The sequence below is a fragment of the Onychostruthus taczanowskii genome, unplaced genomic scaffold (assembly GCF_017590055.1).
Source record: "Onychostruthus taczanowskii isolate IOZ18803 unplaced genomic scaffold, ASM1759005v1 scaffold25, whole genome shotgun sequence".
Lineage (NCBI taxonomy): Eukaryota > Metazoa > Chordata > Aves > Passeriformes > Passeridae > Onychostruthus > Onychostruthus taczanowskii.
In genome coordinates this window covers 8,579,375-8,607,297 of record NW_024499796.1, presented here as the reverse complement: position 1 = coordinate 8,607,297, position 27,923 = coordinate 8,579,375, and the positions used below count along the sequence as shown (strand labels likewise).

At 54.0% G+C, this 27,923-nt stretch overlaps 3 protein-coding genes across 8 annotated transcripts in view; 1 reads left to right on the top strand and 2 right to left on the bottom strand.

Moving 5' to 3' along the window:
- Window positions 1-14,797, top strand: part of GPSM1 (G protein signaling modulator 1) — a 65,202-nt gene extending 50,405 nt beyond the window's left edge. For all 5 annotated transcript variants that reach the window (XM_041406896.1, XM_041406895.1, XM_041406897.1 and 2 more), the window contains 3 exons: window positions 10,407-10,566; window positions 12,551-12,759; window positions 12,854-14,797. In XM_041406896.1, coding sequence (XP_041262830.1) covers window positions 10,407-10,566; window positions 12,551-12,759; window positions 12,854-13,042 — 558 coding nt within the window. In that variant the 3' untranslated portion in view covers window positions 13,043-14,797. The remainder of the gene's footprint in view (window positions 1-10,406; window positions 10,567-12,550; window positions 12,760-12,853) is intronic.
- A 3,184-nt stretch (window positions 14,798-17,981) lies between these two features.
- On the bottom strand, window positions 17,982-19,753 carry DNLZ (DNL-type zinc finger). The gene is given in 4 exon segments (XM_041406467.1): window positions 17,982-18,310; window positions 18,871-19,010; window positions 19,425-19,709; window positions 19,712-19,753. Coding segments are annotated over 4 exon segments (639 nt in total). The 3' UTR covers window positions 17,982-18,138.
- Window positions 19,754-19,777: 24 nt separating this feature from the next.
- Window positions 19,778-27,890, bottom strand: CARD9 (caspase recruitment domain family member 9). 2 transcript variants are annotated; one of them, XM_041406464.1, is made up of 13 exons: window positions 27,168-27,890; window positions 25,586-25,808; window positions 24,997-25,134; window positions 24,333-24,658; window positions 23,753-23,932; window positions 23,437-23,586; window positions 23,056-23,181; window positions 22,776-22,967; window positions 22,221-22,262; window positions 21,595-21,640; window positions 20,909-20,979; window positions 20,330-20,406; window positions 19,778-20,140 (listed from the first exon to the last, which is right to left on the bottom strand). In XM_041406464.1, exons 2-13 carry the CDS (start codon window positions 25,767-25,769, stop codon window positions 20,044-20,046), a joined length of 1,629 nt encoding a protein of 542 aa, XP_041262398.1. In that variant the 5' UTR covers window positions 25,770-25,808; window positions 27,168-27,890; the 3' UTR covers window positions 19,778-20,043. The 2 variants fall into 2 exon arrangements, with proteins under 2 accessions (XP_041262398.1, XP_041262399.1); XM_041406465.1 differs by having other exon boundaries at window positions 20,330-20,403; window positions 25,586-27,890.
- Window positions 27,891-27,923: the final 33 nt, after the last annotated feature.

The following is a 27,923-nucleotide window of genomic DNA, read 5'->3' as shown; positions in this document are numbered from 1 at the left end:
GGTCAGAGCTGTACAACCAGACCAGCTCTGCCTGAGCCTTATCTTTGTGGCTGTTTTTAGCTACTGGGCAATGGAGGCTCTCCCAGAGGACACAAACACAGCACAGCCTTGGGGCAGGTTTGGGTTTTTCTGTTACTGCCCAGTTTTGGGGAGGCCAGATCACCCCCAGAGAGCAGCCACTGGGGCATCCTGCCCAGAGGCCACCCTGCTGCCTTCACTGGCACCAGGCAGCTCCATCCCTGCAGTTTGTGGGCAGGGAGGGGGGCTCATGGGGGCAGTGACCTCCTCAGGGGACAGGTTGTTCCTTAAATCACTGCTTTAGGATAGACACTGTCCCATCAATGCAGTCCTCTCCTCTGGATTTAGGGTGGCCTTGGGGCGAGCAGAGGCTTTGGGGTCTCTCTGAGCTGTCCTTGCAGGGTGCAGGAAACTGAGGCTGGCTGCAGGAGAAGGATGGGAATCCATGAATCACAGGAGGATTTAGGGGCCGTTTCTTGGAGCTCTCCTGATAAAACCTGCAGTGGCAGCAGGAGGTTCCTCCTGTCCCCAGATGGGTGTGAAGGCAGCTGAGGGGGGCAGAATTAGAGGTGCAGGCAGCAATTCCCAGCTGGACAGAAGGTGCCCCTGCACAGCTGGACAGAAGGTGGCCCTGCACAGCTGGACAGAAGGTGTCCCTGCACAGCTGGACAGAAGGTGCTCCTGGTTTGGGCACTGGCTGCAGGCTGGGCATAGCCTGTCAGGTTAACGTGGCCTCTGCTCACACCTCACCTTCAGCATCCACATTTCCCATTAGCTGTGCTATTTTTAAACCTCCCTAGGCAGTTAACACAAATTAATCTAAAAGAGCCCAAATAATGGTTTTTCAGAGCCCCTGGCTCCTTCCCCTTCCCCGAGTGGCCCCAGAAGCCCTGGCAGAGCTGAGCCCAGTGAGGTGCTCGAGTGCAGGGATGGCTGGAGGGGCTCCCCTGGGGGGATGTGCAGTTAGAGCAGGGCCCCAAACCATCCCATGGATCCAACTTTTCCAGCCTGGATCATGCTGTTTGTGCCACAGGGGAAGTTCCAGCTCCCTGCAGTGCTCACTGAGGAGCAGTCAATGCAGCCCTGTCTGGGAGCCAGCAGAGCCAGGCTCTGCCTGTGCCCGGGTGCAGGAGGTGCCACTCCCTGGCACCTGCAGGGAAGTCCCAGGAGGATTTTTTGCCTGTGTCTGAAGCCACTTGAATCCCAGTGTTCCCTGGGCACTGTCACACGGAGCAAACCCCAAACAGGGTGCAGTTTCATCCTGCCCTTTGCAGCAGCAGGTACCAGAGCAGGAGATGCTTTTGGCTGATAGGAGAAGCTGCTCCTGCCTTTGCATGTGATTTTTTGTCTTGCCTGTTTCAACTCTCCCGAGCAGGTCAGACAGACCATGGCTGCAGTGGCAAACCCACAGGGACCAGCCCCAGGAGCCCTCCCTGCCCCAGCAGGGCCAGGATTTCGTGTTTTGTGGGGTGCCTTGCACAACAGAGCCTTGATCTCGAACGCGGCCTTCAGGCATTTCGGGGCTGTGAGTAAATAATAATTAAGATCTGGGCGTGTGCTGAGCAGGGGGTGTTTATGTGCAGGCTGGATGTGTTATGGGTGCTGATGTGGATGGGTGTGCACAGCTCCACGACCGAATTCCCCCATCCCCAGCACCCCTGAGGAAGGTGCTGCATCCGCTCAGCTCCTGCTGAAAACCTCGCTGTGCTCAGAGCAAGTAGGTGTCTAAATCAAAGTCTGATTCAAGGAAGCAGCACAATTTTGGCAATCCAGAGACGAGCAGGCTTTCTTTGCAAAGCGTTTTCAAAGCAAACTGTCAGGAGGTTCCAGTGTGAGGTGCAGGGAGTGCAAGGGATGGGGAGAGCAGGGCACCTCTGCAGCTGCAGCACTGGATTGTCTCCATCACTGAAGAGGAGCTCACCTGCCCTGCTCCGTGGGGCTTGGAGTGGGGAGGTGGATAGAGAAAGTGCTCTATATATTAACCTTGTGCTAATTAACCAGGAATATGGGTTATACCCTTTCAAGCAGCAGAGTTATTTCAGTTTAGCAAATTAGTGCTGCTCAGCTGAGACTCCACGGCTGAGCGTGGTCCTGGTTCCATTCCTCTCCAAGTGCAGGGTCAATCACTGCAGTGAGTTGTAGCCAAAACCCTGTGTTTTACTGCTTTGGGTGTGTGCTGGTGTGCACAGCCAGGTGCCACAGCCCTGGGTGAGAGCTACACCCCAAAAACTTACTGCTTGTTGTTATCCACCTCCAGCCTGGGTTGTTCCAAGCAGTGGTTCAGGTTCACTCCCAGTTTTGGTGTTTAAGGGATCCCCCAGGTTTTTGATGGGCCATTCTGTAGCCACTCATCTTCTCCAGGGACTGACCTGGAGTGAGAATGCTCCTACCTTGTGTCCCTGGTTAGTAAAACAAGCTCCAGGTGCTACATCCAGGCTGGTGTGTTTATTTTAAATAGTGCCAGGGAAACCCAGCCTGGCATGGTAAATGCTGCCAAAATCCATGTGGAAAAGTTGCTACGTTAACTGCAGAGGATTGTGTGAATACACAGAAGAGAAAGCAGGAGTAATTCCCCCTGCTCTCAGCAGTGAGGGCTGGACTGACCCATGATCTCAGGACAGGTTGTTGTGTAGCTGAGGAAAAAGAGTAAATCCCGTGTTAATGTGGCTGTGGCACAAAGTGACCCGGTCTGGTGGCAGTGGCTTCCAGACAGATGAGCCCTGCAAGCAGCAGAGGTGTCAGTAGCGCTGGAGGCAGACACCCCCAGGGCTCCCTCCAGTGCAGTCAGGAATGATATTGTCACCTGCTGTGAGGCACAGCCCTGTGCTGGAGCCGTGTGTGGCAGCAGGGCACGGTCCCAACAGGTCAGCACTTACTGTATTTCGGAAGGAGGGAGCGTGGGTGAGTTATTTTGATTTTGTTTGGAACAATAAAACCCGAGTTATTTGAAATCTTAACAACAGAACCAGCTTTTAGCACCGGCGTTTATAGGGATGAGTGGGCGAGTTGTTTAAAGGGAAAAAAATCTTTGAAAACTGTCCAAGTGAGGGTGATAATTTCACGCTCCAAGGGAAGCGTGTGCACGTCCTGGGCCTGGGCAGGGTGTGGATGGGCTGTGCCAGGGGCTGGGCATGGCACAGTGCAGGGCACACGTGTGCCCGGGGCACGCTCAGCTCCCTGAGCTCCAGCCTGACGTTGTAGGTGGTGTCTCTGCAGATCACAGATGTCTCGCTCATTATTCTTTGCTGCATCCTAAACTCACAGGGAAAATGTCATTTCCTCATGTTGTTCCAAGCACCTCTCCCCCTCTGTTACACCTCTTTCCTGCATTTCCCCCTATACCAGCTGCAGATTCCCCCTTTCAGAGCTCTCCAGAGGTGGCTCAGCTCTGCAGATCAGGGGCAGAGTCCCCACCCTGGTTCATTCCCCTGTTGCCCCTCTCTGTCCATGGATCCCTGATCTCATCCCCAGTGGGAATGGGGCTGCAGCACCAGCACTGAGCTCACAGGAGCTGTGGCTGTGCCCTGCCCTCCCTCAGCCCTTTTCTTCCTCTTCAGTCTGGGCCACATACTGAGCCAGGAGTCCTGATCTCAGGTTCCACACAGTTTGCATCTTTCTCTGGAAAATACTGTGTGACCCCTGGAAATGAATTTACCGGTGTGGAACAGCATGGGCAGTTCCCCAGAGCTTCGTTTTCTGGTTAAAGCGATTTCCTACTTTTGCAGTGAAAAATGAGAATGAAGGACAAGTGAGAGTGCCAGTGGGGCTCTGTCCCCGTTTTGCCCCTTTGGAAAAGTGCTTTTCTTCCCATTTCACTGTCAGTAATTCCTGTCTCACAAACGTGAGGTAAGAACAGCTCTTTGGCTGCTGCGTGGCATTTCCATCTTCCCCTGTTTAAAACCCTGTTGCAATTAGAAATTTCCCTCTGTCGAGCAGTGTTACATTTAAATCAAGAGATGCTTATGGCTGAGCAGCCTAGGCTCTTGCAATAAGACAAAAAAACCACACATATCTAATAATACAAGGAGCAGGAGGACTATCAGGAGCTAAAAATGGTCCTTCAGTATTTTGGTTCTTTAAATCCAAATGATCAGAGTGTGTCTGTGTGTGCACAGAGCGTGTGCTGCCTGTGCCTGCGGAGCCGAGCGTGTTTGCAGATGTAGTTTGGGAGAATCGATCCCAATCTATTTTAAGGTGAAGTGAGTGTGGCGGGTGGGAGGTGAGGAGGTGGAAGGGAAGCTAAATATTCACGTAGCTGCACTGTGTGTTTAAGAGCATCATCTAATAACGGGAGGATCGTGGCAGCGAGGTGAGGGAGACAGGAGCGATCTCTGGAGCCCCCCCATCGTGCCCGGGCACGGAGCGGCTCCGGGGGGAGGTGGCAGCGGGGCTGTCGCTTTAAACCTCGGCTCGCACGCAGCGGGTCACTGGAGCCGGCGACGTTCTTCACATCGCCCGGCTCGGACCCCGCTCGGCTCGGACCCCGCTCGGTTCAAGCCCCGCTCGGCTCGGACCCCGCTCGGTTCAAGCCCCGCTGGGCTCGGACCCCGCTCGGCTCGGACCCCGCTCGGCTCAGACCCCGCTCGGTTCAAGCCCCGCTCGGTTCAAGCCCCGCTGGGCTCGGATCGCTTTAAACCTCGGCTCGCACCCAGCGGGTCACTGGAGCCGGCGACGTTCTTCACATCGCCCGGCTCAGACCCCGCTCGGCTCGGACCCCGCTCGGCTCGGACCCCGCTCGGCTCGGACCCCGCTCGGCTCGGACCCCGCTCGGCTCGGACCCCGCTCGGCTCGGACCCCGCTCGGCTCGGACCCCGCTCGGTTCAAGCCCCGCTCTGCTCAGACCCCGCTCGGTTCGGACCCCGCTCGGTTCGGACCCCGCTCGGTTCGGACCCCGCTCGGTTCAAGCCCCGCTCGGCTCGGACCTCGCTCGTCTCAGATCCCGCTCGGACCCCGCTCGGTTCGGACCCCGCTCGATTCAAGCCCCGCTCTGCTCAGACCCCGCTCGGTTCAAGCCCCGCTGGGCTCGGACCCCGCTCGGCTCGGACCCCGCTCGGCTCAGACCCCGCTCGGTTCAAGCCCCGCTCGGTTCAAGCCCCGCTGGGCTCGGACCCCGCTCGGTTCAGACCCCGGTCGGGGGCCGGCAGAGCCTCGGGCGGTGGCAGCGCTGCTGCCCGCGGCCACGCGAGAGCCGGAGCCCGGCAGGAGCTGCTGAGGTCAGTGAGGGAAACGGGGGCTTGCTCGTGGCTCCTTCTTCCTCTGAAATGAGAGCGTCGGGAGGAGGAAGGAGGTGGTGGATGCGGAGACGCGGAGGATTCGCTCGGGCCGGGATGTGCCGTGTGTGTGCGCTCGGGGGTTTAAAGTTTTCAGGTAGCTCCGGTTGAACTTTGTGTTGTTAATGCTGCTGCAGCGGTGCTCAGGCTGCTCCGTGTGCCGGGTGTCGCAGCAGAGGGTGGGCGGGGGGTCCCTGAGCCGTGCTGGGGGGACAGGGTGTCTGTCAGCAGCCCTGCCCCGCGGGGCATTGGCACGGGAAGGGAAGCGTGTCCTGGGCAAAGAGCGGGCGAGTTTTACAGCTCTGCTGCCTCTGAAGCTGACAGGAGTGGGGACTCCAGCCGAGGAGCTGGGGACAGGGACAGCCCCGCTCCAGAGCACAGGGACGCTTCTCCAGGCATTTCAGCTCCTGGTAAAACAGGCTGTGGATTTCAGCCAGGGATTTCCTTCCACTCCTCTGCTCCAGCCCCCGCTTGCCTCTCTGCAAACCTCCCCCTCAGAGCCTTGCTCCAGGTGAGGCTGGGAAGTTCAGTGCCTGATGTTTTTGGGGTTTGAGGTTGTGGCTGTGCAGGAGGCGCAGCCCCCACGGTGAGTTCTCCGGGGTGAGGTGTGGGGTGGTGCAGGATAAAGAAAAGCTGCGTGCAGGGGACTGACAGACAGCCCTGGATGAGGTGCTCCCAGCACTGGTGGTCACCAGCAGCACCAGCCCTGCTCCTGCCTGGACATTTTGAGGTCGGCTGCCTTGAAAAGAGCAGAGGTAAGGAGCGGTGACATGTGTGGTTCACAGGGGAGAGGCAGATAGGGCAGGGCACGTGGGCACGGATGTGTGGGAATGGGTAACTGCTGGGGCAGGTAAGCGTCTGCTTGGGCAAGGGCATGGATTTCCAAGGGCTGTCCACAGGGGAGAACTTGGTCCTGGGCACTGATTGCTGGGTCCTGTCCCAGCTCTGTTACTGTGGGATGTGGTCAGGTCACTTCATCTCCAGGTCGTGTCCTTCCTGAAATGAGGTGGGATTGTGGTGGATGCGTTTAAATGCAGAGGCAGCGTGCTCTGAGAGGGTGACAGTGACAACTGCTGAACTGAACCCGCCGCCCTCCTCGCTCGTCCCTGACCTGGGCACTCACAGCTCCTTCAGGCAGCAGCTCCTGAGCTGGATCTGCTGTACCAGACCCACCAGGGTCCATCCACCCCTGGCTCCTGCCTGCAGGTCCCAACCAGCTGTCCCCTGGGAGGGCTGGACAAAGCCGGAGTGAGCAGCCCTCGAGCGTGACGGCTCCATCCTGTGCTGGGTCAGGGCTGGAAGAAGCTGAGCCTGGAGGAGAGGAGAGGAGGGGAACCAAAGGCAGGTCAGTGCCTTGGGGACACCAGCTGTGAGAGAAGCTGGTCTGACAGAGGGACAAGGTTTGGCTCTTGGGTGTCCATGGTTTGGTTTGGTGGGCAAAGCTCTCTCCGAAGAGGACTTTCCACCCATGTTTGGGTGACCATGGAATCTCTGAGGGATGTGCCATGACTTGGCCAGCACAGAAATACTTGCTGTGGTGCTTGGCGACCTCTGGGGCACTGTCCCAGAGTGGATCTGACAGGCTTTGGTGGAGCAGGGCTGTGGGAAGAGCTGCATCCCGAGTGCTGTGGGGGCAGCAGGAAGCTGTGGGAGAAGCCGCCACCAGAGCGTTGGGTTGAGGCATCTCTGGCAGCAGATGTTGGTGTCGTGGGGGCACAGCTGGGGCTGGCTGGGGGTCTGGGTTGCTCAGATGCCACAGAGAGATTGGGACAGGGTGCTGATCCCAGGATGAGGCTTGGCACTGGGAACGTGTCCGAGAAAGGTTCTCAGCAGAGTCCCGGGTGGGCAGTGGGTCCGGTGCCCTGCAGGGCATTTGTGGGCTGTGCCTTCAGGTGCTGGGAGCTGGTTTAGTTCTTGCAGTGAGACTTTCTGCCTTTGTCTAATGGCTTTCCTGAGTCCCAGTGAGAATGGCCAAGGGGGGTGAGGCACAGGAGTCAGCTCTGACTTTGTTCTGCCTCGCCTGCACATCTGGAGTGGTCAGACGGAGGGATTTCCACAGGAGGTGCTGCTCCATGTCCTGCACCTCGGGTGCAGGACCTTCTCAGGACCGCCCAGGACCTTCTCAGCCCAAAACCGTGACAGGTGTTATGTGGTGTGACAGTTTATCAGAGAAGAAAATGGGTGGATTTGTGCTTCTCCACGGGGTGTCATGATCTTGGCTTGAGGCTCGTGAGAGAGCTGGTGGTCCCAGCCTGCAGGGAGAGGGGACAGTGGCAGAGCAGGCGCCTGTCACACACTGCAGCTGCTTTTTGCTGCCTTTCCAACAACTCAGCTGTGGTTTTACACATCCTGAATCCACCCAGGCAGGTTAAACAGCCTGTTCCTCCAGCATGAGAATGTGTGCAAAAGCCTGGATGCTTTCCAGTGGCCTGTGTGAGGAAAGGGAATCCTCTCCCTGCCACTCTCAGAAAATGTGAACAAAGCTCTGACCTCCATCTGCTTGGGATGGTGCCATCCCTGTCCTCCCCGAGGTCAGGGAGCAGGAGCAGAGGCTCCACACTTTTCCTTGTCCCTGTGTGGGCAGAGGTGGGAGTGTCTCTGTGCCCGTGCCAAGGACAAGTGTGTTTGCAGCCAAATCTGCCCTGGGGTGATCTCTGCAGTGCCAGCAGCCCTCGGGTCCCTCTGCCCCGTGCAGATGGGGTTGGTTTTACTCCTTGTGGGAGCATCTGGCTGCCGCAGGAAGGTGGCAGTTGGCAGAATTTGGGCAGCTGCAGCGCTGGAGGCAGAGGATGGGGGGCTGTGAGGTGAGAGGTGGTCTCGGGGCTGGACACCAAAGCTGCTGCCCAGGAGCCATTTGGGGATGTGGCTGTGTGTCTGTGCTGTGGCAGGGCATTGCTCAGCCCCACGAGGGGATGCCCTGGCTCTCGGGGAGCCTCCTGACCCTGGCTGTGCCAAGCCCTGGGCGAGCACAGCTCCGAGCAGATGGCGAGCCCCAGGGTGTGATCACACCTCCATCTGCCCTGCAGCTCCTGCCTCAGGGCTGCGAGCAGCCTGGCAGGGAAGGAGCCCAGCACTCCCTGCTTTGTTGTATTTGGGCATTTTAATTAGAGAGGCTCAGACCTGGGGCAGGGTTTGGCTGGAGGGAGCCTGGTGCCCGCAGGTGCTGCCCTGGGGCTGCCCATGGGCTGGCACAGCCCTGTCAGCACTAACGTGGCCCATGGGCACTGACCTCCTGCCCCTCGGGTGCCACTGGGAGGTACCAGGCACACAGCCAGCCCTGCCCCACACCTCCATGCTCTGGCTGCTCTTCCCACAGATTCAGAGCATCCTTTTCTCTGCCAGGTGCATTGGGAGCAGGATCCTGCCACCCCAAACTGCAGGGTCTCTGCAGGAGGTGCTGTGGGGGGATCTGTGGAGGGGAGCTGAGCTGGGGGCTCTGGCACGCACTACCAGGCTGCTCCTGCAAGCTGGAACTTCCCCCTGGATCCAGGACTGCTCTGGTTTACTCCAGGCAGTCGTGGAACAGCGGGAGGGAGGCTCGGTGTGAATGAACCGGTTTCCTCCTCTACCCTGAAATTTGGGTCACACAACCCAACATAGCAGAGCTGTGAGAGATGCAGTTCACCCTCAGTTCAAGCTCAAGCCAGCTTTGATTTCTGACGTGCAGCTGTTGATGGTTCAGAGGGTCCTGTGCTGTGGACTGTGGCTCCATTAGTGGCTCAGCACGTGGCAGGCAGGAGGTGAGAGGGGTTTTTCCCCTCCCTGATCAGCTCCCACATTGCCAATGTTCCTCTCTGGCCTGCTGCTAATTTTGACGCTGCCCTAAATAGAAGCTGAGTGCATCTCATCTGCTTCGCTTAGCATACAGGAAAATTGTTTTCCTTCATCTACCCAATCCAACTTGTGGCTTTAACCCTGTCAGCACAAGTCTCTCCCCACTGCAGAGCTCCCGTGAAGGGCTTTGCCTGCCCCTGCCACGGGGAAGAGCTCTGGTGGGAGCAGCACTGTGTGTGGTGGGATTGGGAGGGCTCCCAGGCTGCCCAGAGTGGCCACCAGCAGAGCTGGGAGAGGGACTTGGCTTTACCAGCAGCCAAGGGAATCCCTTGCTCTGCTGTAAAGTCTGGCTGTGCCCTCTGCATCTCTCTGGTGGAATGTGGAGGGACCCAGTGCCCATTTTCTAGCCAGACACCAATCAGAGAATAGCTCAGATAGACCCAGTTCTAAGAGGTTTTGGTTGCTTTCTGTTGTGTTTTTTTCCCAGCAACTGGTGGGACCAGCTCAGTGTGTAGGGAATGTCCCCAAGCCTGGCAGATGCCCCTCTTATCACTGGCTAATTTTATTTTCCATTCCAATTGACTCCTTGGAAGGATCTGTGGTTCCTGCTGCTCTGTCTGCTCCAGATCAGGACACACAGCCCCTCTCCCTGCTGGAAGTGGCTTGGAGAGGCTGCCTCCAACGCGAGCCTCCTGCAGCACAACTTAAATATATCCCTGTCTAGTGCAAGGTGCTCATTTGGGGTTCTTGTGCAAGAACTGTTGTCCTGAAAATCTGTAATTTTGTGGCATTTTCAGCTGGGTGACTGCTACAAGTGCTGTGCTGAGGAGACAGGCACCGAGGGGAAGTGTTGGGGTGTGAGGGGCAGTGGCCTGGAAAGGTTGGATTTAGCTGGTGGAAAAAGCAAACCCTGAGCTTGAGCTGAGCCCTGGCTGGGCACAGGGCAGCACTTCAGCCAGGGTGGCTGCATGGTTCCCCTCATCCTGCTCTGAGCCCAGCCCTGTCCAGCCCAGAAGCTCCCCTCAGAGCGGTGCCAGGGTAAATGCTTGTCTCCTTTTCCCTCTTTCCCATTCAGCCTCCAGCTTCCTCTGGCTGCTCTGCAGTGACAACAGCTGCATGAGGCTCATCCGTGCACGGGTTTGCGCTGTGGCAGTGCCTGGAGCTCTGGGATCAGAGGGACCCAGGAGCAGAGACCCCAGCAGGCTCCAGACTGCACAGCCAGGAGCCAGCCCTGCACAGACCAGGAGAGGGGCACGGCTATTCCCGAGGCTGTGCCAGACAGAGCCACCGCACTCAGGGACTCATTCAGGGTGCTCTGACTCTGACGCTCCTCTCTCTTCCCAGAAAATCAACCGGACCCCTTCGGACGAGGAATGCTTCTTTGACCTGTTGAGCAAATTCCAGAGCAACCGGATGGATGATCAGCGCTGCCCGTTGGAGGAGTGCCCAGCCGAGGCTGCCGAGGCAGCTGCCACGCGGGTCCCTGCCCTGGCAGAGCGGATATGTGAGCACCCATGCGTTCCCAGCTCCCCGTTCCTGCTGCTCCCGCGGCGTGCCCAGCTGTTGCGGTTTGCCGTGCATCCCGTGATGTTTTCCCTGAGCCTCAGCTCTCTGAACTTTAGCAGTTCCTTGGCAATCTCCGTCATTATTTAAGGAAGGAAAAAAACATTCTTATGTAAATGGTTGCTGAGGGAAAGGCTGGAGAATGTGAGCTAAGGTTTGGGGAGTAAATTAGCGAGAGAAATGCAGAACACACTTGGATTTTTTCAGTGTGGGTCTTTAGGTCTTGGAATCTGAACAAGGAGGCTGGCACAGGACTTGTGCCACTTCCAGTACATCCAGGGGTTGTCATTGCTGATGGTCATTGCTGAGGGAGCTTTGTGAGAACCTGGGGTCTGGAACGTGCAGGGGCTGGGTCGGGCTTTCTCAGGCAAGTTAAAATATTGCCAGTTTTTGTAATAGCGTTGCCATGGAGGAAAAACTTCTGGATTTTGTACTGTTCTTGGATGCGGTGGTGATAGGTGCTGTGTGAGGACAGAGGAGCCAGGAGGATGGATAAACAGTGGGAAGCTGCTCAGGCAAACAGCTCAGCCCTAGGAAGGACAGGGATAAATTGAGGAAAGCGCCTGACAAACAGGGCAGGAAAGGCAGGGCGGTGTTTGCACTTGGGTTTCGTGGCTTTTTCAGTGTTCAGGGCCTTTGTTTAACCCAAGCTGGGGAGAAAGCTCTAAAATGCACGGATCACCCTCACACGCTTAATCACCAGCACAGAGGGCTCAAACCAGTTATTTAAGCTGATGGATTTGTTCATCATCAGTTTCCAAATGAACACGAAGTGCAAACAGGAGAGAAGCCCCCTGACACTGCTCCCAGAGCTGCAACACAAGGAGCGTGTGCCAGGGCAGGGACTGAAGCAGAGGTCAGGCTGTGGTAGGAAGGCAGGTTGGCTCTGAGGTGAGAGGGTATTTATTGTCTAAAAATAAGGTGGAAATGAGCATTGCTTTGTCAAGAGATGCATTTCTGACACACAACTGTATTTGGCTGTAACAGCTGTGTAATTTAGGAGATGGGGGTGAAAATGCAGAGCTTTATAAAGAATGCACGAGCAGCCCCACATTTTGTTCGGCTCTTTTGGGCTCTGAGCCTTTTGGACGTGTTATTTTTGAGGATTCTTTGTGAGCTGAAGGGGAGGAAACTCATCCCTGCGTCAGCACTGAGATTTTCTTGTGTTTCTGCAGCTCCATGAGCTGGGGCTCTAAGGACTTGTGTCAGGAGACTCAGAGCTCTGCTCCAGTGCCTTGTGCTCAGGGAAAGTAATGCCACCTGGGCTGGATTTCTCAGTTTTCCCTTGCTGGTCTGTTGTTCTGGAGCCTCTCCCTACCCAGCAGCTGCAGGAGCCCAACAGGCTTTTTCCAGGGAGCGTGGCCCAGAGGTGTTTCCAAAGGGTCAGTGGTGGATAGATGAATGTACTGGTTCTGGTCTGGCACCCCCAGCACAGCCCAGGCTCTGGGATAAGAAGCAGCAGAGCCCAGGAGGGTTTGGCTGGTGCTGATGCAGGTCCTGCAGCCCGTGACAGCCAGACTCACCTCAGCAGTGCCTCTCCTTGGGCAAACAGCCCGGATTTCTGGGGACCTGGGAAGGTGCTGCCGGGTGAGAGGCTCAGCCAGGCCTGGGCTTTGCTGATGGCCTGTCTGCAATTATTCCCAGCTGTTGGGACTGTGTGGGTGCCTGTCAGCCCGAGGGCACTGGATCTCCTGGGCTGAGGTGGCACCTTTGGTGGCCTCCAGGAGCTGGCCAGGCACAGGCAGGGAGCCCCGCAGGGGACCCAGCCATGCAAGGTGGGTGTGTGAGGTTCTGCTTTATCAAGGCACCCGATTCTCCTGCTGGGTTTGTGTGGGTTGGAGAGGAGTTTGGGGAAGGGATTTGGGCTCTTCAGCCCAGGCAGGGCAGGCAGAGCAGTGACCCTGCCCTGTGCTCCTCTCCCCCAGCACCGTCCACCCTGATGGCATCTCCACAGACAGAGGAGTTCTTCGACCTCATCGCCAGCTCCCAGAGCCGGCGCCTGGATGACCAACGTGCCAACGTGGGCAACCTGCCCGGCCTGCGGATAACCCAAAACAACCTGGGCCACCTGCGTGTGGAGGGGGACGCCCAGGAGCCCGGGGACGAGTTCTTCAACATGCTCATGAAGTGTCAGGTACGGGCACGGGGCTGGGGGAGCTCTGACACCTCTGCTCCAGCCCCTTCCTCCCCGCCCTGTGCTAATGCTAATGCCCCTCTCTCCCCTGCAGTCCTCCAGGATTGATGACCAGCGCTGTGCCCCCCCAGACTCCATCCCCCGTGGCCCCACCATGCCCGACGAAGACTTTTTCAGCCTCATCCAGCGTGTCCAGGCCAAACGCATGGACGAGCAGCGTGTGGATTTGGCCTCAGCCCAGGAGGAGGCCGAGGAGGAGCAGCAGAGGCCTGGTTCCAGCTAAGAACTGGGCTTTGGGCTGGGGGGGCTGTTTCAGCTTTGTTTTTTAAAAAGGAAGAACAGAGTAGGTGGTTTCAAGCCCGAGTGCTCCTGTGCTCCCAGTCTTGCACCTCCATCGTGTTCCTATGGGAGAGCCCAGCGGATGGGGGACAGTTTTTAAAAAAGGGTTTTTTTAGGACACTTGGCCACTGTAACTCTGGGCACAGCACCTGGAAGACGTTGGCAGCCCCTTGCTGATCACCTAAACCCCAGGGACTTGGAGGAGCCCACAGGGGGTAGCTAACTCCATCCTTGATTTCTTTTATTTCCACAACACTTGTATTATTTAAATAAGGAAAGGGAAGAACACCTTTTCCATGTTCAAGTCCTCCTGTCTTCCCTGACACAAACGGTTCTGGATCCTTCTCTGGAACATCTTGTTCAGCTTTGTTCTTTCTACAGGAGAAAAAAAGCCCAAGTCCTTTAAACCTTATCCATCCCAGCTGAGTGTTTTTTAGGTTTGCTGAGGACTCTCTGGAGAGCCCTGGACATTCTCTGCTTCCAGCTGCAGCCCTGCAGGACCTCCTGAGCAGGGGAAAAGCCTCGCTGATGCTAAGCTTTAGTGGGATCTGTTACCTCTGGAGCCCTCTGCAGCCCCATGGCAGGGGCTGTTCCTGGGCAGAGGGAAGGAGGAAAGAGGTCTCTGCCCAAGTGTTCAGCCCACAACAATCAGGGACAGCTCCTGGTGCCACTGAGCCAATGTGAGGGTGTCCAAGACAGAACCTGTGTGTGACAGGGCCCTGCTTCAACAGCCAGCAAAGCTTTCTTCCCATGGCTCATCCCTCCTTTCTTCTGTGTCCAACTGCAGCTTGGGCCAATGGCCCTTCCCTCCTCTTGTTTCTCCCCAAACCAGCACTGAGCTGCTCCCAGTGAGGCTCTCTGGTTCTGTCCACCTGTCTCCATCCCCTGGAGCCTCAGGAGAGCCCCAGCCTGGGGGCTGGCTGGGAACTCACATTTACTGTCATTCCTTCCCCTTTTGGACCAGCTGGAAAAGCTGGAGGGGGGGAGCAGGGACCTGACTTGAGGAGGTGCAGTATTCTTCCTTTGCTTGACCAGAGACTATGCTGGACTTCAGCAACTCCAGCACCGAGTTGTGCCGAAGCAGCGCCGCTCCTGCAGAGAATAAATCAGCACTTTGGATTCAAAATGCATTTGATGGAAACATTCCCAGCCAGCAGGGAGATATTTTTAGACCAGTGATGCTGCTCATGGGGCATTTACCCTGCCTGCACTGACCATGTGGAGTGGTAGCTGCAGTTTACCTGCTACCTGGGAGCACTCACCTGCTGCTTGGCCGAGGCTGGGCCTCCCTCCTGGGGCTGGGCAGAGCTCTGGAGAGGGGAGAGGAGGAGCTGCCCATCCCCTGCCTACCAGCCAAGCTGGCATTTGTAAAAGAGAAAAACATTGATGATGATGACCTGACCAGCTGCAGGCTCAGGCCTGTGTAGCTCTCAGCCAGGTGGTGAACTGGAACCTGACCATTAAGCTTTCAGAGGTATTATTGAGGTATTATTTGCCATATACTTGAATGTATGAGCTTATTTATTTTTTACATGTGCATTTGCTAATGTCATTTTAATGGGGAATTTCCAACCCACAGGTACTTGTTTTTTTTCTAAAAAATAATCTGCCAAATGGATTAATATATTAGAAATGAATACAGCTCAAGGGCAAGGGGTGGGGGGAATTGTGCTTAATAAATATTTGTGTCTAAGCTTCAGTGCAAATACTCATTTCCATTATTTCCTGGCTGACAGCAGGGCTAATCCTGGCCATTTGGAATAAGGATGGGGGTGAATGGGGGGGGTCTGGTAACAGACACCACCACCTGTGCTAAGGAAAGCATTGTGCACCCACCTCCACATCACTTTATGAGCACACGGGTCTCGTGGCAGCCGCCACCATCCCACCTCTGCCTGCCTGCCAGCATGGCTGTGGCTGTGGAGGGAAGGCACAAAGCCATGAGAATTGCCTGCCCAGAAGTTTCCAGGACGACAGGGCAGACAGAGCAGCCCTGCACGGCTGAGAAAAGGCCACTGGAAAAGGCTGAGAGGCTGAGCTGTTCCTTTCAGGCCCTGCTTGGCTCTGCCTGGTCTCGGTGCCACCCCGGCGCCTGGCCCAAAGCTGGGTTGTTCCCCAGAGCCAGGGGACAAGGGCAGGGAGTGCTGGGCACTGGCCCTTGGAGGAGACACAAAGCAGCAGCACCAGCTCATTCCAGCACAGCAGGCATGAGCAGGCTGTTGGACTGGGCTGGAAGGCAGCCTGGGAGCAAGCAGTTTGGAGGATAAAGCCAAGTCACAGCTGGGCTTCCATGCCTGGTTCATTAGTGCTGGCCACTGCCTTATCAAAGATTAGTAAAGAGCCACCAGCTTGTTCTCATCAGGTGCTCTCACACCTCTGTGTGCCTGGACACAGCAGCTATGCGTGTGACTTGGGGCCAGAACTGTGCCCTCAGGTGTGCAGAGGCTCAGATTCCCAGGAGCAGGTGATCCCTGGCAGAGAGTGATGGTGTCTCACCTCCTGTGCCTCCGTCCTGAGCAGCACAGGCTCGTTCTGAGCTCCTGTGAGCAGAGGGCACCGGCTACCACTGAGTCTCCAGAGCAGCCTGCAGCGGTGGCTGCTGTGCTGAATCCTGCTCTCTCCCACGCTGCCCGGCTCGTTCCCACGTCGGGAAGAGCTCTCTGATGCTGACATCCGCTGGAGAGCCGCGGGATTGCCGGCCCGTGAGCTGTGCTGCAGCTGTGGGTGTGAGGTACTGGGGGCAGGGCTGTCCCCAGTGCAGGGCAGGTCCTCTTCACGAAGAGCCCTAAAAATCCAGCAGAAACACGAGAGCCTGCCCTCTCCTACCCAGCTGTACACAAGCAGCCAGAGGCACTGCTGTCCTGCAGGCTGATGTCAGGCCTCCTGCCCTCTCCTACCCAGCTGTACACAAGCAGCCAGAGGCACTGGCAGGACAGGGCTGATGCCAGGCCTGGAGAAAGGCACTCAGGAGAAAGGCTGCTTCTCCTCACTCCCTGCCTTTGGCTAGAGCAAGCCCATGTGCTTACCTGCGTCCCCTTTCCAGAGCAAACCCCATGACTCAACATTTTACAGAAAAAACAGCTTCAAAAGGGAACAAAAAATTCTGGGTTTTAGCTGCAATCTCTTAGCAGCAAATCTTTTTTGTGTTATGTGCAAATTCCCTCCCCTGGTGCTGGCCTGAATGTTCAGAGCAGCAGCAAGAACTGCCACCCTCCATGCTCAGAGCTGCAGAGGCAGCCCCAGGGCACAGAGACCTGTCTCTGTCCTGCCCCCAGGGAGCACCTGGTGCCAAAGGGCAGGGGGACCAGGAAACATTAACATTTAGGAACAGCTAACACAGATTTTGCTACATTTTGCTACATTTTTTACTGTAACACAGCAAATATTTGCACCACCCTCCTGTAGCTGGGACCTAGTAACAGGTAAGAAAGGTAAGGAAAACAGTATAAAAAAGCCAGATTGTAAATGAGTTGTTTCCAAGGCAACACGGATCCTGCAACAGCTGCTCTGTTCCACCCCATCAAAGGCATCAGCACCATGGAAGCAGAATGCTGATTTTCAGATTAAAGGTAATAAAACAAACACTTTTCCAGCAGTGCTAATAGGTGGCAGCAGCCCAGCTCAGGGGGAGAACACAGCAGTGCTCTGAGATGCAAATTCCTGTTTGTCAGTCCTGGGTCACTCCAGCAGCTGGCTGTGTCAGGGAGAGCTGCATCTCACCAGGATCTGAGCACACATGAGCTGGCTGATGAAGTTCCTGCCCCTGTTTCATCACTCTGCACTGACACACCCACAGGAACGTGACAACTTTCCTGGTGTTCTGACCCAACACCTACAATGCAACATAAATAAAATTGTTATGAACACTCCAGATGAAGGAAACTCATTAATGCCTGCAATACCCTCATTGAATCCATGGCTGATGAAGCACCACAAGCAGCTGGAGATGCTTGGCTGAGAGAACTGGGTTTGCTCAGCCCAAGACACAAAGGCTGAGAGAGGTTTTGCTGCTTTCTGTGGCTCAGTGATGAGGGGGATCCATAGAGGTTGTGATTCAAGATCCTGAATATCCTCCTTTGACAAGCAGATCGGACTGGAATCCTCCAGAAGGCTCTTCCAAACTGAATTAGTCTTTGATTGCAAGATCAAAACCCTAAGAAAGCAGGTATTCCACTGTGCAGAGGGAACAAGCCCTAACAAAGCACAACATCATCCTCTCAGTGCTGATGCACCACTACCCCAGAGCTGCCTGCTGACAAACTCCCACATCTGTCATTTATTTCTTTTTAAATTTCTAACTAATCTTAACATACTGCAGTAGCACTAATAAGCCCCTCAATATCTGCCAAGACAACTTTCTGGGTCCTCTTCTTCTCTCCACCACTATTCATTTTGCCTTCACACCCACACTCCCCCTCACCAACAAGGAGTGGTAAAACCCCCACGCTGGAGCTCAAGTGGGATCAAAATACAAAACTTTCAGCCCTGACATGAGGGGCACAAAACAAAACTCTGGAAAAGGTCAAAAGAACAGATAAAAGCAGCACTTGACTGCATTAAGAGCAGGTGATCTGACCCTCCTGCAGGGTTATTTTGGCTTTAGAATGCTGGGACCCATCTCCTCAGGTGGTATCAATTGCCCCTTCTCCTGATTTCCCACACCTGAGCATCCCTAAAACCTCCAGCTCCAGCTGCACCTCGCTAGGTCAAACACACACAGACAGAGAGTTTCTGTCTGCCTTCTCAGCAGGGAACAAAGCCAGGCACAGGGCATTGCTGGGGCACTCAAAATTGCCTGAAAGTCAGCAAAATGAGTATCAGGAAAGATACCAACACCATCTCTAAAGACATCAGCTTGATCAAAGGCAAAGACACACAACAGAGAAAACCCAACACCCCAGTTTATTTTAGAAACAGTTGAAATCAGGGAACAAAGGTGAAGAGTCTCCTGCCACAAGCGGAATGTCCCAAATTCCACATCTGTCCCACAGGCCACAATCCCTCGTGTCAGGTGTGTCCCACAGGCCACAATCCCTCGTGTCAGGTGTGTCCCTTGCTGCCAGCATCTGGGGGGGCCTCCTTGTCGTCCCCCTCTGCCAGCTGCCCTCGGGGCCCGGGCTCTGCCGAGCTCTCCAGCAGCAGCTCCAGCGCTTCCTCACCAGCCACACGTCTCACCTCCTCCCCTCTGGCTGCCAGGATCTCCTCGATATTCCTGGACAGGGATTTGAGAACCAGCAGTGACACCACAGCAAAGGCCCGCTGCATTCTGCCCTCAGGACTGACACCACGCAAGGAGTCACATCACCAGGAAAACCACCCAAAATTAACCACAGAAAACCACCCAAACCTTCTGGGACTACTCTCATCCACGAGGATCAATGATTTAGCAATGACAGCTAAACAGAAGCTTTTAAAGGTATCTTGGGAAGTTAGAAATCATTGGAATTCCACAGCAGATCAATCTAAACACTTGAAACATCCAAGGAAAGCCAGCAGTGAAGTGATAAAGCCTGAGGGGAACAGCAAATCACCCGCTGGCACCACTAAGGATCCCTGTGAAGTTTCTACTGGAGCTTCACACCAATTTATTTGGATCCTAGACAGCAACAGTCAAATTATAACGACTGAAAACAGAGCCTGTTTTACTGAACTGGATGAAACTTTTAGTATGAGCCACATTAGGGAAAAAAAAAAAATCACCGAAACAAGGCATCATCTGAGGAAGCTGCAGGCGGGAGCAGGGTGTGGGGAGGGTGCTGCTGGCACACTCACCTCTTTCCCTGCAGGTCGGAGAACCAGCCCAGGTTGTCGGCGATGACATGGTGGTTCCCGCAGCCGGGACAGGTCACGATCACCACCCCGCGGTGGTAGGCAGCCTTAGAGATTGATTTGGCTGAGCGGGTCTGGCACACCTGGAAAACAATGTGGATTTTATGACCATGGTAACTGCAGCTCCTGGGACTTTTCAGACAAAAATACTTCTGACATTAAAAGCGTTTTCCCTCCCTCACCTCTATTCCAAGTCAGCTCCATCATGTTAGGATGTCGTGAGTTCAACCCAGGTCAAAAAGGCTGAGAGAGGTTTCACTGCTTTACTGGCTCCCTAATAAGGAGGATCCACAGAGGCTGTGGGATCTCCCCCCTCAGAGACACTCACAAAACCCCGAACACCCTTCTCCAACACGGAGCATGGACTTGAAACCTCCAGAGGGCTCTTCCACTCTGAATTAATCTTTACAAGTTTAAAACCAAGAAAACAGCTACACCAGGAGCCCCCAGGCCACCCCAGCGACGGTGCCCTCAGAGCGCCCCGGCCCCACGCCCACCTTGCAGGTGTACACCAGGCGATAGTGCGTGGCCGCCGGCGGCCCCGGGGCGGTGCACAGCGGGCGGGCCGGGCCCCAGCGCTGTCCCTGGCCGGTGCAGGCCGGGCGGGCAGGCCCGCAGAGAGGCCGCGGGGCGGTGCGGGCCGGGCGGGCGGACAGACAGAGAGGCCCCGGGGCGGTGCGGGCCGGGCCCCTCAGGCCGGGCGGGGGGCAGCGGAGCCGCCATGGCGGCGGCTCCCGGAGCAGCGCCCTCAGCATGGCGCCGCGCATGCGCGCGGGGCGGGCGCCCTGAGGCGCCGGCGGCCATGTTGGGTGCGGGCAGCGGCCATGGTGGTGTCGGGCAATGCCCTTCATTAACCCGTAATTAATCAGCTCGGCCTGTGTCACACGTAGGCATTTCAACCTGTTTATTGACCGAGGTGCTGTCAGAGCCAGACAATAGTGTCACTGTAGTGCTTTTCATAAATGGGTGTTTGGATGGTTTTAGAATCTAAACTGTCCGTTGTGAGTGAAAGTGAGAAGCATGGCCACCCTGTAGAAGCTGGTGTTCCCCTCAGAGATTGGCTCCCCAGGAGCCTCTGGTGGCCGTGGTGTCCCTTTCCAAGGTGCTGTCCCTCTCTCAGGAGCCCTCGGTGTCGGTGTTGTCGCTGCCAGAGGTGTTCTCCCAATCCGCCTCGTGGTGCCGGTCCTTGGGCGCCCTTCTCATTGCTCTTTTTCTGCAAACAACACCAGACACACAACTTTCAGAAGGTTTTCTGCAAACAAGCAGCATTTCATACTGTTAGTATGTATCAGTCCCCTCTGTGGTTCATTTTATGTGCTCCATGAATGAAGCTTGGGGACAGGAAAGGGGAAATCCAAATAATGGATATTTCCAGGTTAGCCCTGCTTACTGCAGCCCAGACCTTCGGTAACGCTCAAAGCAGTCCTTCATCCTCCTCCTCTCCTTTTCTGCCAGTTCCTCGTTGGCCAAGACACACTCCTTGAAATAGAAAAAAAAAAAAACAACAACCAAACTAAAAAATATGAATTTTTTCTTGATCAGATCAGTGTTAACACCAGGTTGCTTCCTGCATCTACAGAGTCAAGTACCAGCAGGTTCTTTATTGTGTGTGCAGGGTGGAAATGCTGCTGTTTCACACAGTTTTACTACATTAATTCCCTCAACATCTCAATTCTGGCAGTCTGTTTTCTGCAGCAACAGTAATTCTGCAGTAATTATGCTGGAAAACATCCCTATCCAGAGATGAAGGGCAGAAAGTAATTAGAAGTTTTTGTACACAGATGGATAAATGTCCACTGTAAATGTTTTGCTGTTCAGAGCTCACCCTTTTTGGAGGGTGGATTCTGCACTAAGTGCTCAGAGTTTGGAAAAGCAGGAGCTGTTGACATGCTTCTCCAAGCTGGTAAATCCATAATTATGAGAATATTAAAGATCACAAACCCCAGCCATAGTAAAGAAGAGCCCACAAAGATTCTCTTACACTGGGTGATTTTGGGGGCAGATGGCTCTCTTGAGGGCTGAGTTCCTGGTTTTGTACTTCCAGGCAATCTTCTGAAAGATTTAAAAAAAAATAAATCACAGCTTTAGTCAGAGTTGCCATTGCAAAGTAACTTCTCCCTCCAGCAGTTCTTCCAACAGAAGAGCTGTGATGTAAGTGCACAGAGCCCACAGCAGAACTGAAACCAAGCCCAAAGCACTCAGAACTCCATCCTGTGATCAATCAATCACAAGTCACTTCTTGTTTTAAGAGCCCTGAATCTTGCCCAGGCTGGTGGAGTTCCCCACCTCACTCAGAGAGAGACAGAGCTTCCCACTTCCAACTTCAGCAGCAGCAAACCAAACCTTTGCCAAGCAGCTCCTCTGAGGCCATTTCTGTGAGAAATGTGTTAATCATTATTTTATGCATCATTTGTCCCTGCTCCCCAGGCTGTGAATATCATGGCACTTTACACCAGATCCTATTTTGGTGAAACCCATTACAATATATATTTTTGAACTGAGCAAGGTAGAATAATAATAATAATAAAAGCCTTTTTGGATCAGTACTGTTTAGTTTTAGTGAAAATTCTCCCATCTCAATGAATTAAAAGATCATTTATATCTTCCAGGAGAGCAAAACAGAGTGGACCACCCCCTCCAGAGCTCTACTCAGAGCTTTGCCCTTACGTTTAGCTGTCTGTGCGTCTTCATCCAGGTGACTGTGAAGAACAAGCTGTGGGGCAGAAAACAGAGCAAGAACATCAGAACTGTCCCTCAGTCTGTAGGAACTGATAAAGGAATATAAAACCCAGGACATGCTAGAACCAACCTCCCTCTCCCTGTTGCTAACAGCAAACAGCACACTGAGCCAGGAGTTACAGATTTGCTCATGGATTTCTCCTCCATGAATAGATCCAGCTTCCTTTGGCCTCATTTATACTTTTGGCCCCCAGACAGTGTGACAATCACTCCCTCACTGAGGTTATGAACTAAGTGAAACCCTTTACTACAGATGGCTCCAGGGTAAGACTTATTTTTGCCTGTTCTTACACAAGACAGACAAGTAAAGAATAATTCAATTCCCTTGATTTGCTTAGACTCAACAAATCTTGCTGACTAATGCCATAACTGTGTCTTACACTTAGAACTTCAGGGCACAGGGAGATTCTGTCACTGTCTTGCTGCCTCTGGACTTTTTGACTGAAATGAGCCTGAGCCACTGAAAACTGCTGATACCTGGGGAGCTGAGCACAGGTGAGCAACATGAAACCATTCCAGAGGAAAGGGAAAGGGAAACAAGGAACCCTACTCACTTCCTGGGAATCTCTGGAGGAGGAGTCATCCAGGTCAGAGGTCTGAAACAAAACCAGCATAGATTGATCATTCCTCATAAGCAAGGAAGGGAGAATACAGGAGACTTAGAGCTCCACAGAGAACTCCTACACTCCTGTCTGGCCACTCAAGAAAGTACACAAGATGCCATATTAATTAAAATATATCTAATTTAGTTCCAGAAAACTCAGCTCCCCATTTCACCCAAATGGCTCACACCCAGTCTCTATTTAGAGTCACTCTTTGGTGGTTGAGGAACCCCTCACCACCTTTGGAAATGCTCCAGACACAAACACAGGCGACCTGAGCTTGCATCTGTCCAGGTTTTCCATGCCTGAAACCAGGGTGAGGTCAGAGGGACCATCACACCTTTAATTTTCTAAACTCAGCATTTGCATGGCAATGGTTTTAATTAATCTTGGTGGTGGCTCAGGCAGGTGTTCACTGATGAGCTGCTCAGGCACCAAGGCCTGGGAACAGCCACAGTCTGACCCCACCCTCAGCTTCCCAATCCATCAGGGGGAGGAGAGTCATACCAGAGTGGGCAGCTCCAGCTGCAGCCTTTTCAGCTTGGCCTCAGTGGCCAGGAGCTGGCTCTCCTTCTGGAAGAGCTGCAGCTGCATCTCGTCACATCTCTCCCCCAGCTCCCGGACCTGCTTGCGGTAGGCGTCTCTCTCCAGCAGGTTCTTGCAGTACTGCATGTGGAACTGCTCTCGGGTCAGGAGAGCCTGTGCAGAGGGACAGCACACCATTCACACAACAGCACGCACAGGCTGGCACTGTCTGCCCAAAAAGCAGTGAGGAATATTTGATCACCTGGTCTCTCTCCGAAGCCACTTCCTCCATCTGCTGCAGGACAGCTTCAATCCGTTTTTTGTACATCTGGGAGTCCTTCCTCAGACATGTGCACTGTAGCTCCAGCACCTCTTTTTCCTCTGCAAACTGCCGAGACAAGGTCAAAAGCAGCTGCCTGTGGGCAGAGCCTGAGCCAGACTGTCCCCACTCCTGCTCTGTGCCACAGATTGCTCTGGCCACAGCTCCCTGGGGTGCCACACACACAGTGCTGAAACACAGGTACTACAGCAGGAGCAGCAGGGACTGCTCCTGAGCAGCTGCTCCACAGGCAGGACACTGCAGGTGCTTCACCTGCCTGTGTGATCCATGAGCCTCAGCAGGGACTGGAGCAGCAGCACCTACTTTGTCCTGGAGCACCCTGGCCCGGCGCAGCTCCTTGCGCAGGCTGTAAATGGTGTTCACCAGCTCCCGCCGTTCTGCCACAGTCTGGCTGCAGTCATTCTCCAGGGTTTCCTTGGAGAGGTTCTTCTCCAAGTTCTGCTCCCTGGCAACCTGCAGGACAAAGGCAGAAGTGAGATAGGGCCACCATCTAACTCCATATCAGCTCTCTCCCCTCAGGGCTCTTGGGCAACAGCTGATGCTCACAATCTTACTGCAGCATTGCTGCCCTGGCTGCTACCAATAATCTCTTCAGTCCATACTCAACCACCCCACCAACCTGGAGAGTGTTTTCCAGCTCCTGGTTCTTGGCCAAGAGCAGCTCCTTCTCCTGCTGGATCTCCCACACCACCTCGTGGCTGGGGCGCTGCTCTATGGCGTGTTTCAGCTTCATGGTGTGCTTCCTCTCCAGCTTGCAGTCATCCTCAGCCTTCATGAGGCTGTGCTTCAGCTGGTCAATCTATGAGAAGGTTCAGAGCTCAGCAGGAGAAAGCAGAAAGCTCTGGCCTGCAAAACCAGTTCTCTGTTCCCCAGCCAAATACAGGCCAAGTTTCTCCCCAGCTGTTTTCCTCAGGAAGTTTTGTGCCCTGGGGCCAGAGTCCTGCCTGTGTGCTAACAGGTCCATGTTCCTGTGCTGCCTTTTTGAGAGCAGCCTTGAGTGAGGGCAAGTCTGATCATCATTCACAGCACAACTTGTAAAATTCAGGCCTACAGGGCTGAGCTAGGGACCACAAAGACACATGCTAGAGAAGATGCTCAGTGCTTCATGCTGGACTGGACCATCCTTGGCAAAGACAAGGTGCTCAGCCCTGCTTTCCAGGGTCAGGTAAGGAGGAGAAGCTGGAGAAACTGTGACTGACCTCTAGCAGCAGGTCCCTGTTCTTCATGAGGGCCGCGCTCTTCTCCTCGCTCTGCTTGGCGTAGCTCAGGGCCAGGCTGTAGTTCTCGTCCTTGCACTTGCGCAGCTCCTTGCTCAGGCTGTCCCTCTCCTCCTTCATCCTCTGGGCGCGCTCCTGGTGCTTGCGGAGCAGGCTGTCCCTGACCCACATCTCCCTGAGGGTGTCCTCCTTGGAGTGCAGCCACACCGCCAGCTCCTGCGCCTTGCGCCGCTCCTCCTGCACCGCGCTCTGCAGCTTCATGATCTCGTTCATCAGCACCTGGCTCAGGCCAGACTCGCCAGCCGTGTCTGTTTGGGGGGCTGGGGTCACTCTCTGCTGTCCTGGCTGCTGCCAAGGCACACACAGAGCTCAGCTTCCCCTCCTTATCACTGCAGCCAACGCTGATGGTGTGTCACCAAATTATCCCCACCGTGCCTCTCTGCACTGCAGAGTCACTGACACAAGAGGCAGAGGGAAGAATTCATCCTTCTGCTTCCTCCTCCCCCTCCCCAACCCAGCCCGTGACACCAGGGCTGTTCTTCCCAGAACCCTTCCAAAGCACGCATGGAGCAAGGCAGGGAATGCTCCTGACTCTGCTCAGCAGCACCAAAGGAAGAGCTGTTGTTGCTGAGAACACAAACATTACCTATAATCATGGAGAAAACCCTGCTGGGCTCTTTGCCAGTTATTTTCTTATACAGCTGGGGATAATAAAGCTCAAGACTCTCCATAAATGCCTCAAAGCCCTTGTGTCCTGTTCGCTGAAGAATGTCCAGGAGAACACCTGAAATCATGGCAACAGGATATTCTATTCAGTTATTTCTCTCTTCACCTGTTCTTAACATAAGAAAAAATGGCTTCACTTCCTCCACACACAAAAGTCCCTGGGATCCAATCATAATCATGGCAACAGGATATTCTATTCAGTTATTTCTCTCCTGTTTTTAACATAAGAAAAAATGGCTTCTCTTCCTCCACATACACAAGTCCCTGGGATCCAATCACAGAATAAATTAGGTTGGAAAAAGACCTCTGGGATCATTAAGTCCATCCTATGGCTGAACCATCTTGTCAACCAGACCACGGCACCAAGTGCCACATCCAGGCTTTGTTTAAACACCTCCAGGGAGGGAGACACCAGCACCTCCCTGGGCAGCCCTTCCAGTGTCTGACCCCCCAGACAATCCCAAACCAATGGCCTGGAAACTCCACAGAAGGATTTGAAGTGCTCCCACCTGCCTTCCGCTTGCGCATGACCAGGCTGGGGTCGTTGAGAACCTGCTCCTCATCATCAGGGCTGAGCACTTTGCACTGGCGCAGGTAAGGGGTGATCCGGGACGGGTCAATCACTGAGATCAGCTTCACACGGAAGTTCTCCAGGTTATTCCAACAGATCTCGTCGTTATCCTCTTCCAGCATGTCAGCAGTGAGGGGAATCAGTGAGGAGTACTGTCCTGTCTGGAAAAAAAAACCACCAAAAAACCAAACAAGCAGCCCCTGGGACTCTCGGAGCAGTGGGGCAGTGGTGGTGAGACCAAGGACGTCAAGAGTGAGAATGCAGAAGTGCCCTAATCAGCTGTTGCCTCTGCTTTATGAGCAACTCACTCTTCCTTCTCCACCTCCCAGCATGGGAGATCCCTGTGTCCTGTCTGACCAGGCAGACACCAAATCTAACACCCACAGGAGCTGACACTTCACCTCAGAGCCGTGAAATAAACTCTTATTCCCTGTTAATATCAGCCATTCTGTATCACCAACCTTCACCCCTGCAGTCACAAAAGATTCCTTGATTCTCCTGCTGTGTCCTGGCTCTGAGAAAACCTGTCTTGGGTGCAGCCTCCCTCTGTATTCTGACTAGAGAAAAGATAACTCCAGGAACAAAACTGGTTTGAGAAAAAAGGGCAAACTACTCAGCTATACCCTGAGACAGGAAAGGGAAGGAAAAGACAGATAAATTAAAAAAAGCAGAAGCCAGAATGGCTGATGGGGGAGGAGAAAGATGGTAGTGGCATCGTGAGTCAGCAGCAACACATAAGCAGTGATTTTAGATTAATTCTGGTTTTGTTCTCTAATCTGTCCCACTGAAGGACCTGCTGGGGTCCAGAAAGTCTCCTTGTGCAGTGGGTCAGAAAGACTAAAAGGAATGAAAGTCACAGCCATAGGTGTGTGCAGCTGATTTCAGGGGACAAAAGAAGATACAAAATTAGAAGAGGCTCTTCAAAGGCTTTCCAGCTGTTAACATCTTCCTCCAGGAAAACGGGTGGCAGCAAGAACTCACTCTCAGTTTAGATACAGGTCTCTTCAGCTGAAAAGGGTGATTTCTATACTGATGCCTCTAATTTTGGATGTCCTCAAGCTTCCAGCATAATTATGACAAGAAAGGGAAAGGGAATCAAGTCCTGGCAAAGCAAGGAACATCACCCATGATTCCCAAATGACAGGCTGTGGCCATGGCAGCAATAGAAGAGCAGCCCAGCAAGCAGCTGGGTTATGTGACAATGCTGACAATGCCATTGTGATGATGCTGAGCATCACCAGAAGACCTGAGCCTGCCTCCCTCCTTCCCACAGCCCTGGAGCTGAACTCAGAACTCACTCAGTGTTTTTTCAAAAAGCCTGGAGAACACAGAGGCTCTGATGCCATGGCAGCGTGACACATGTTCCCGTTAGCTTCCCACTCCCCTCTTTGTTCTGCTTTCTAAGTTTATGGAGAGTTTTTCCTTGTTATCATTAGGAGTAGGGCAGAGATGCTCAGAGATTCTTCCAGCCTGTGTTTATTGTCATTAAATTAGCTTTACACTAAAAAAAGATGCAGTACCTGTGTCAGCTGTGCCCTTGCTGTTGGTAATCAGTGTGTCTGTTGATTGACCAGTTTAGCCTGGGGAGGTTTTATTCTAGAGACAAATCAATTTAATCCTGAAAAAGGACAAAGCCAGCTGCTGCTTACGCAGTTTTCCCACAAATAAATGACAAGGGTATCTTTTCAGCAGCATTTGCAAAGGCCAACAATCATTTAGAGCACAGCTCACCTTTCCCACCAGTGTCTCACTGTAACAGCCTGGGCACAGCACCCACAACTCTGCAGCAGCTCCTTTTCCACAGCTGAATTTCCTGGAAAACTGGTATCTACAATGGGTTATGAAAAACAGAGTACACTGCAAGAGGAGAGCCTTCCACAATCATTCCTTTTGCTCCATAAAGTCTTGACACCAAATTACAGCAACACTGGCAGCCAGTGCCCCTCTGCCCCCAGCTCTGCCTGAAGAGCCCTCGTGGAAAAGCTCAAACTCCCAACTCCCCACTACACTCAGGGGAGTTCAGTCAGTGCAGTGGAATGAAGCTTTCATAGCACTTTCCCTCTAGATTTTACCAGCTTTGCCTCAGCTAACCTTGCACCTCTCTGTGAGACAGAAATTGCTGGGTTATAAATGAAGAAACAAGTTTTTTTTTAAGTGATTTTGTGATGTCTGTACAGGGCAGGCTGTGGAAGAATCAAGGAAGAATCCTAATTCAATCCTGCAGTTTTAGGCACATGAATATTCATTCCCCCTATTTTCCCTGGTTTTCATGCAGC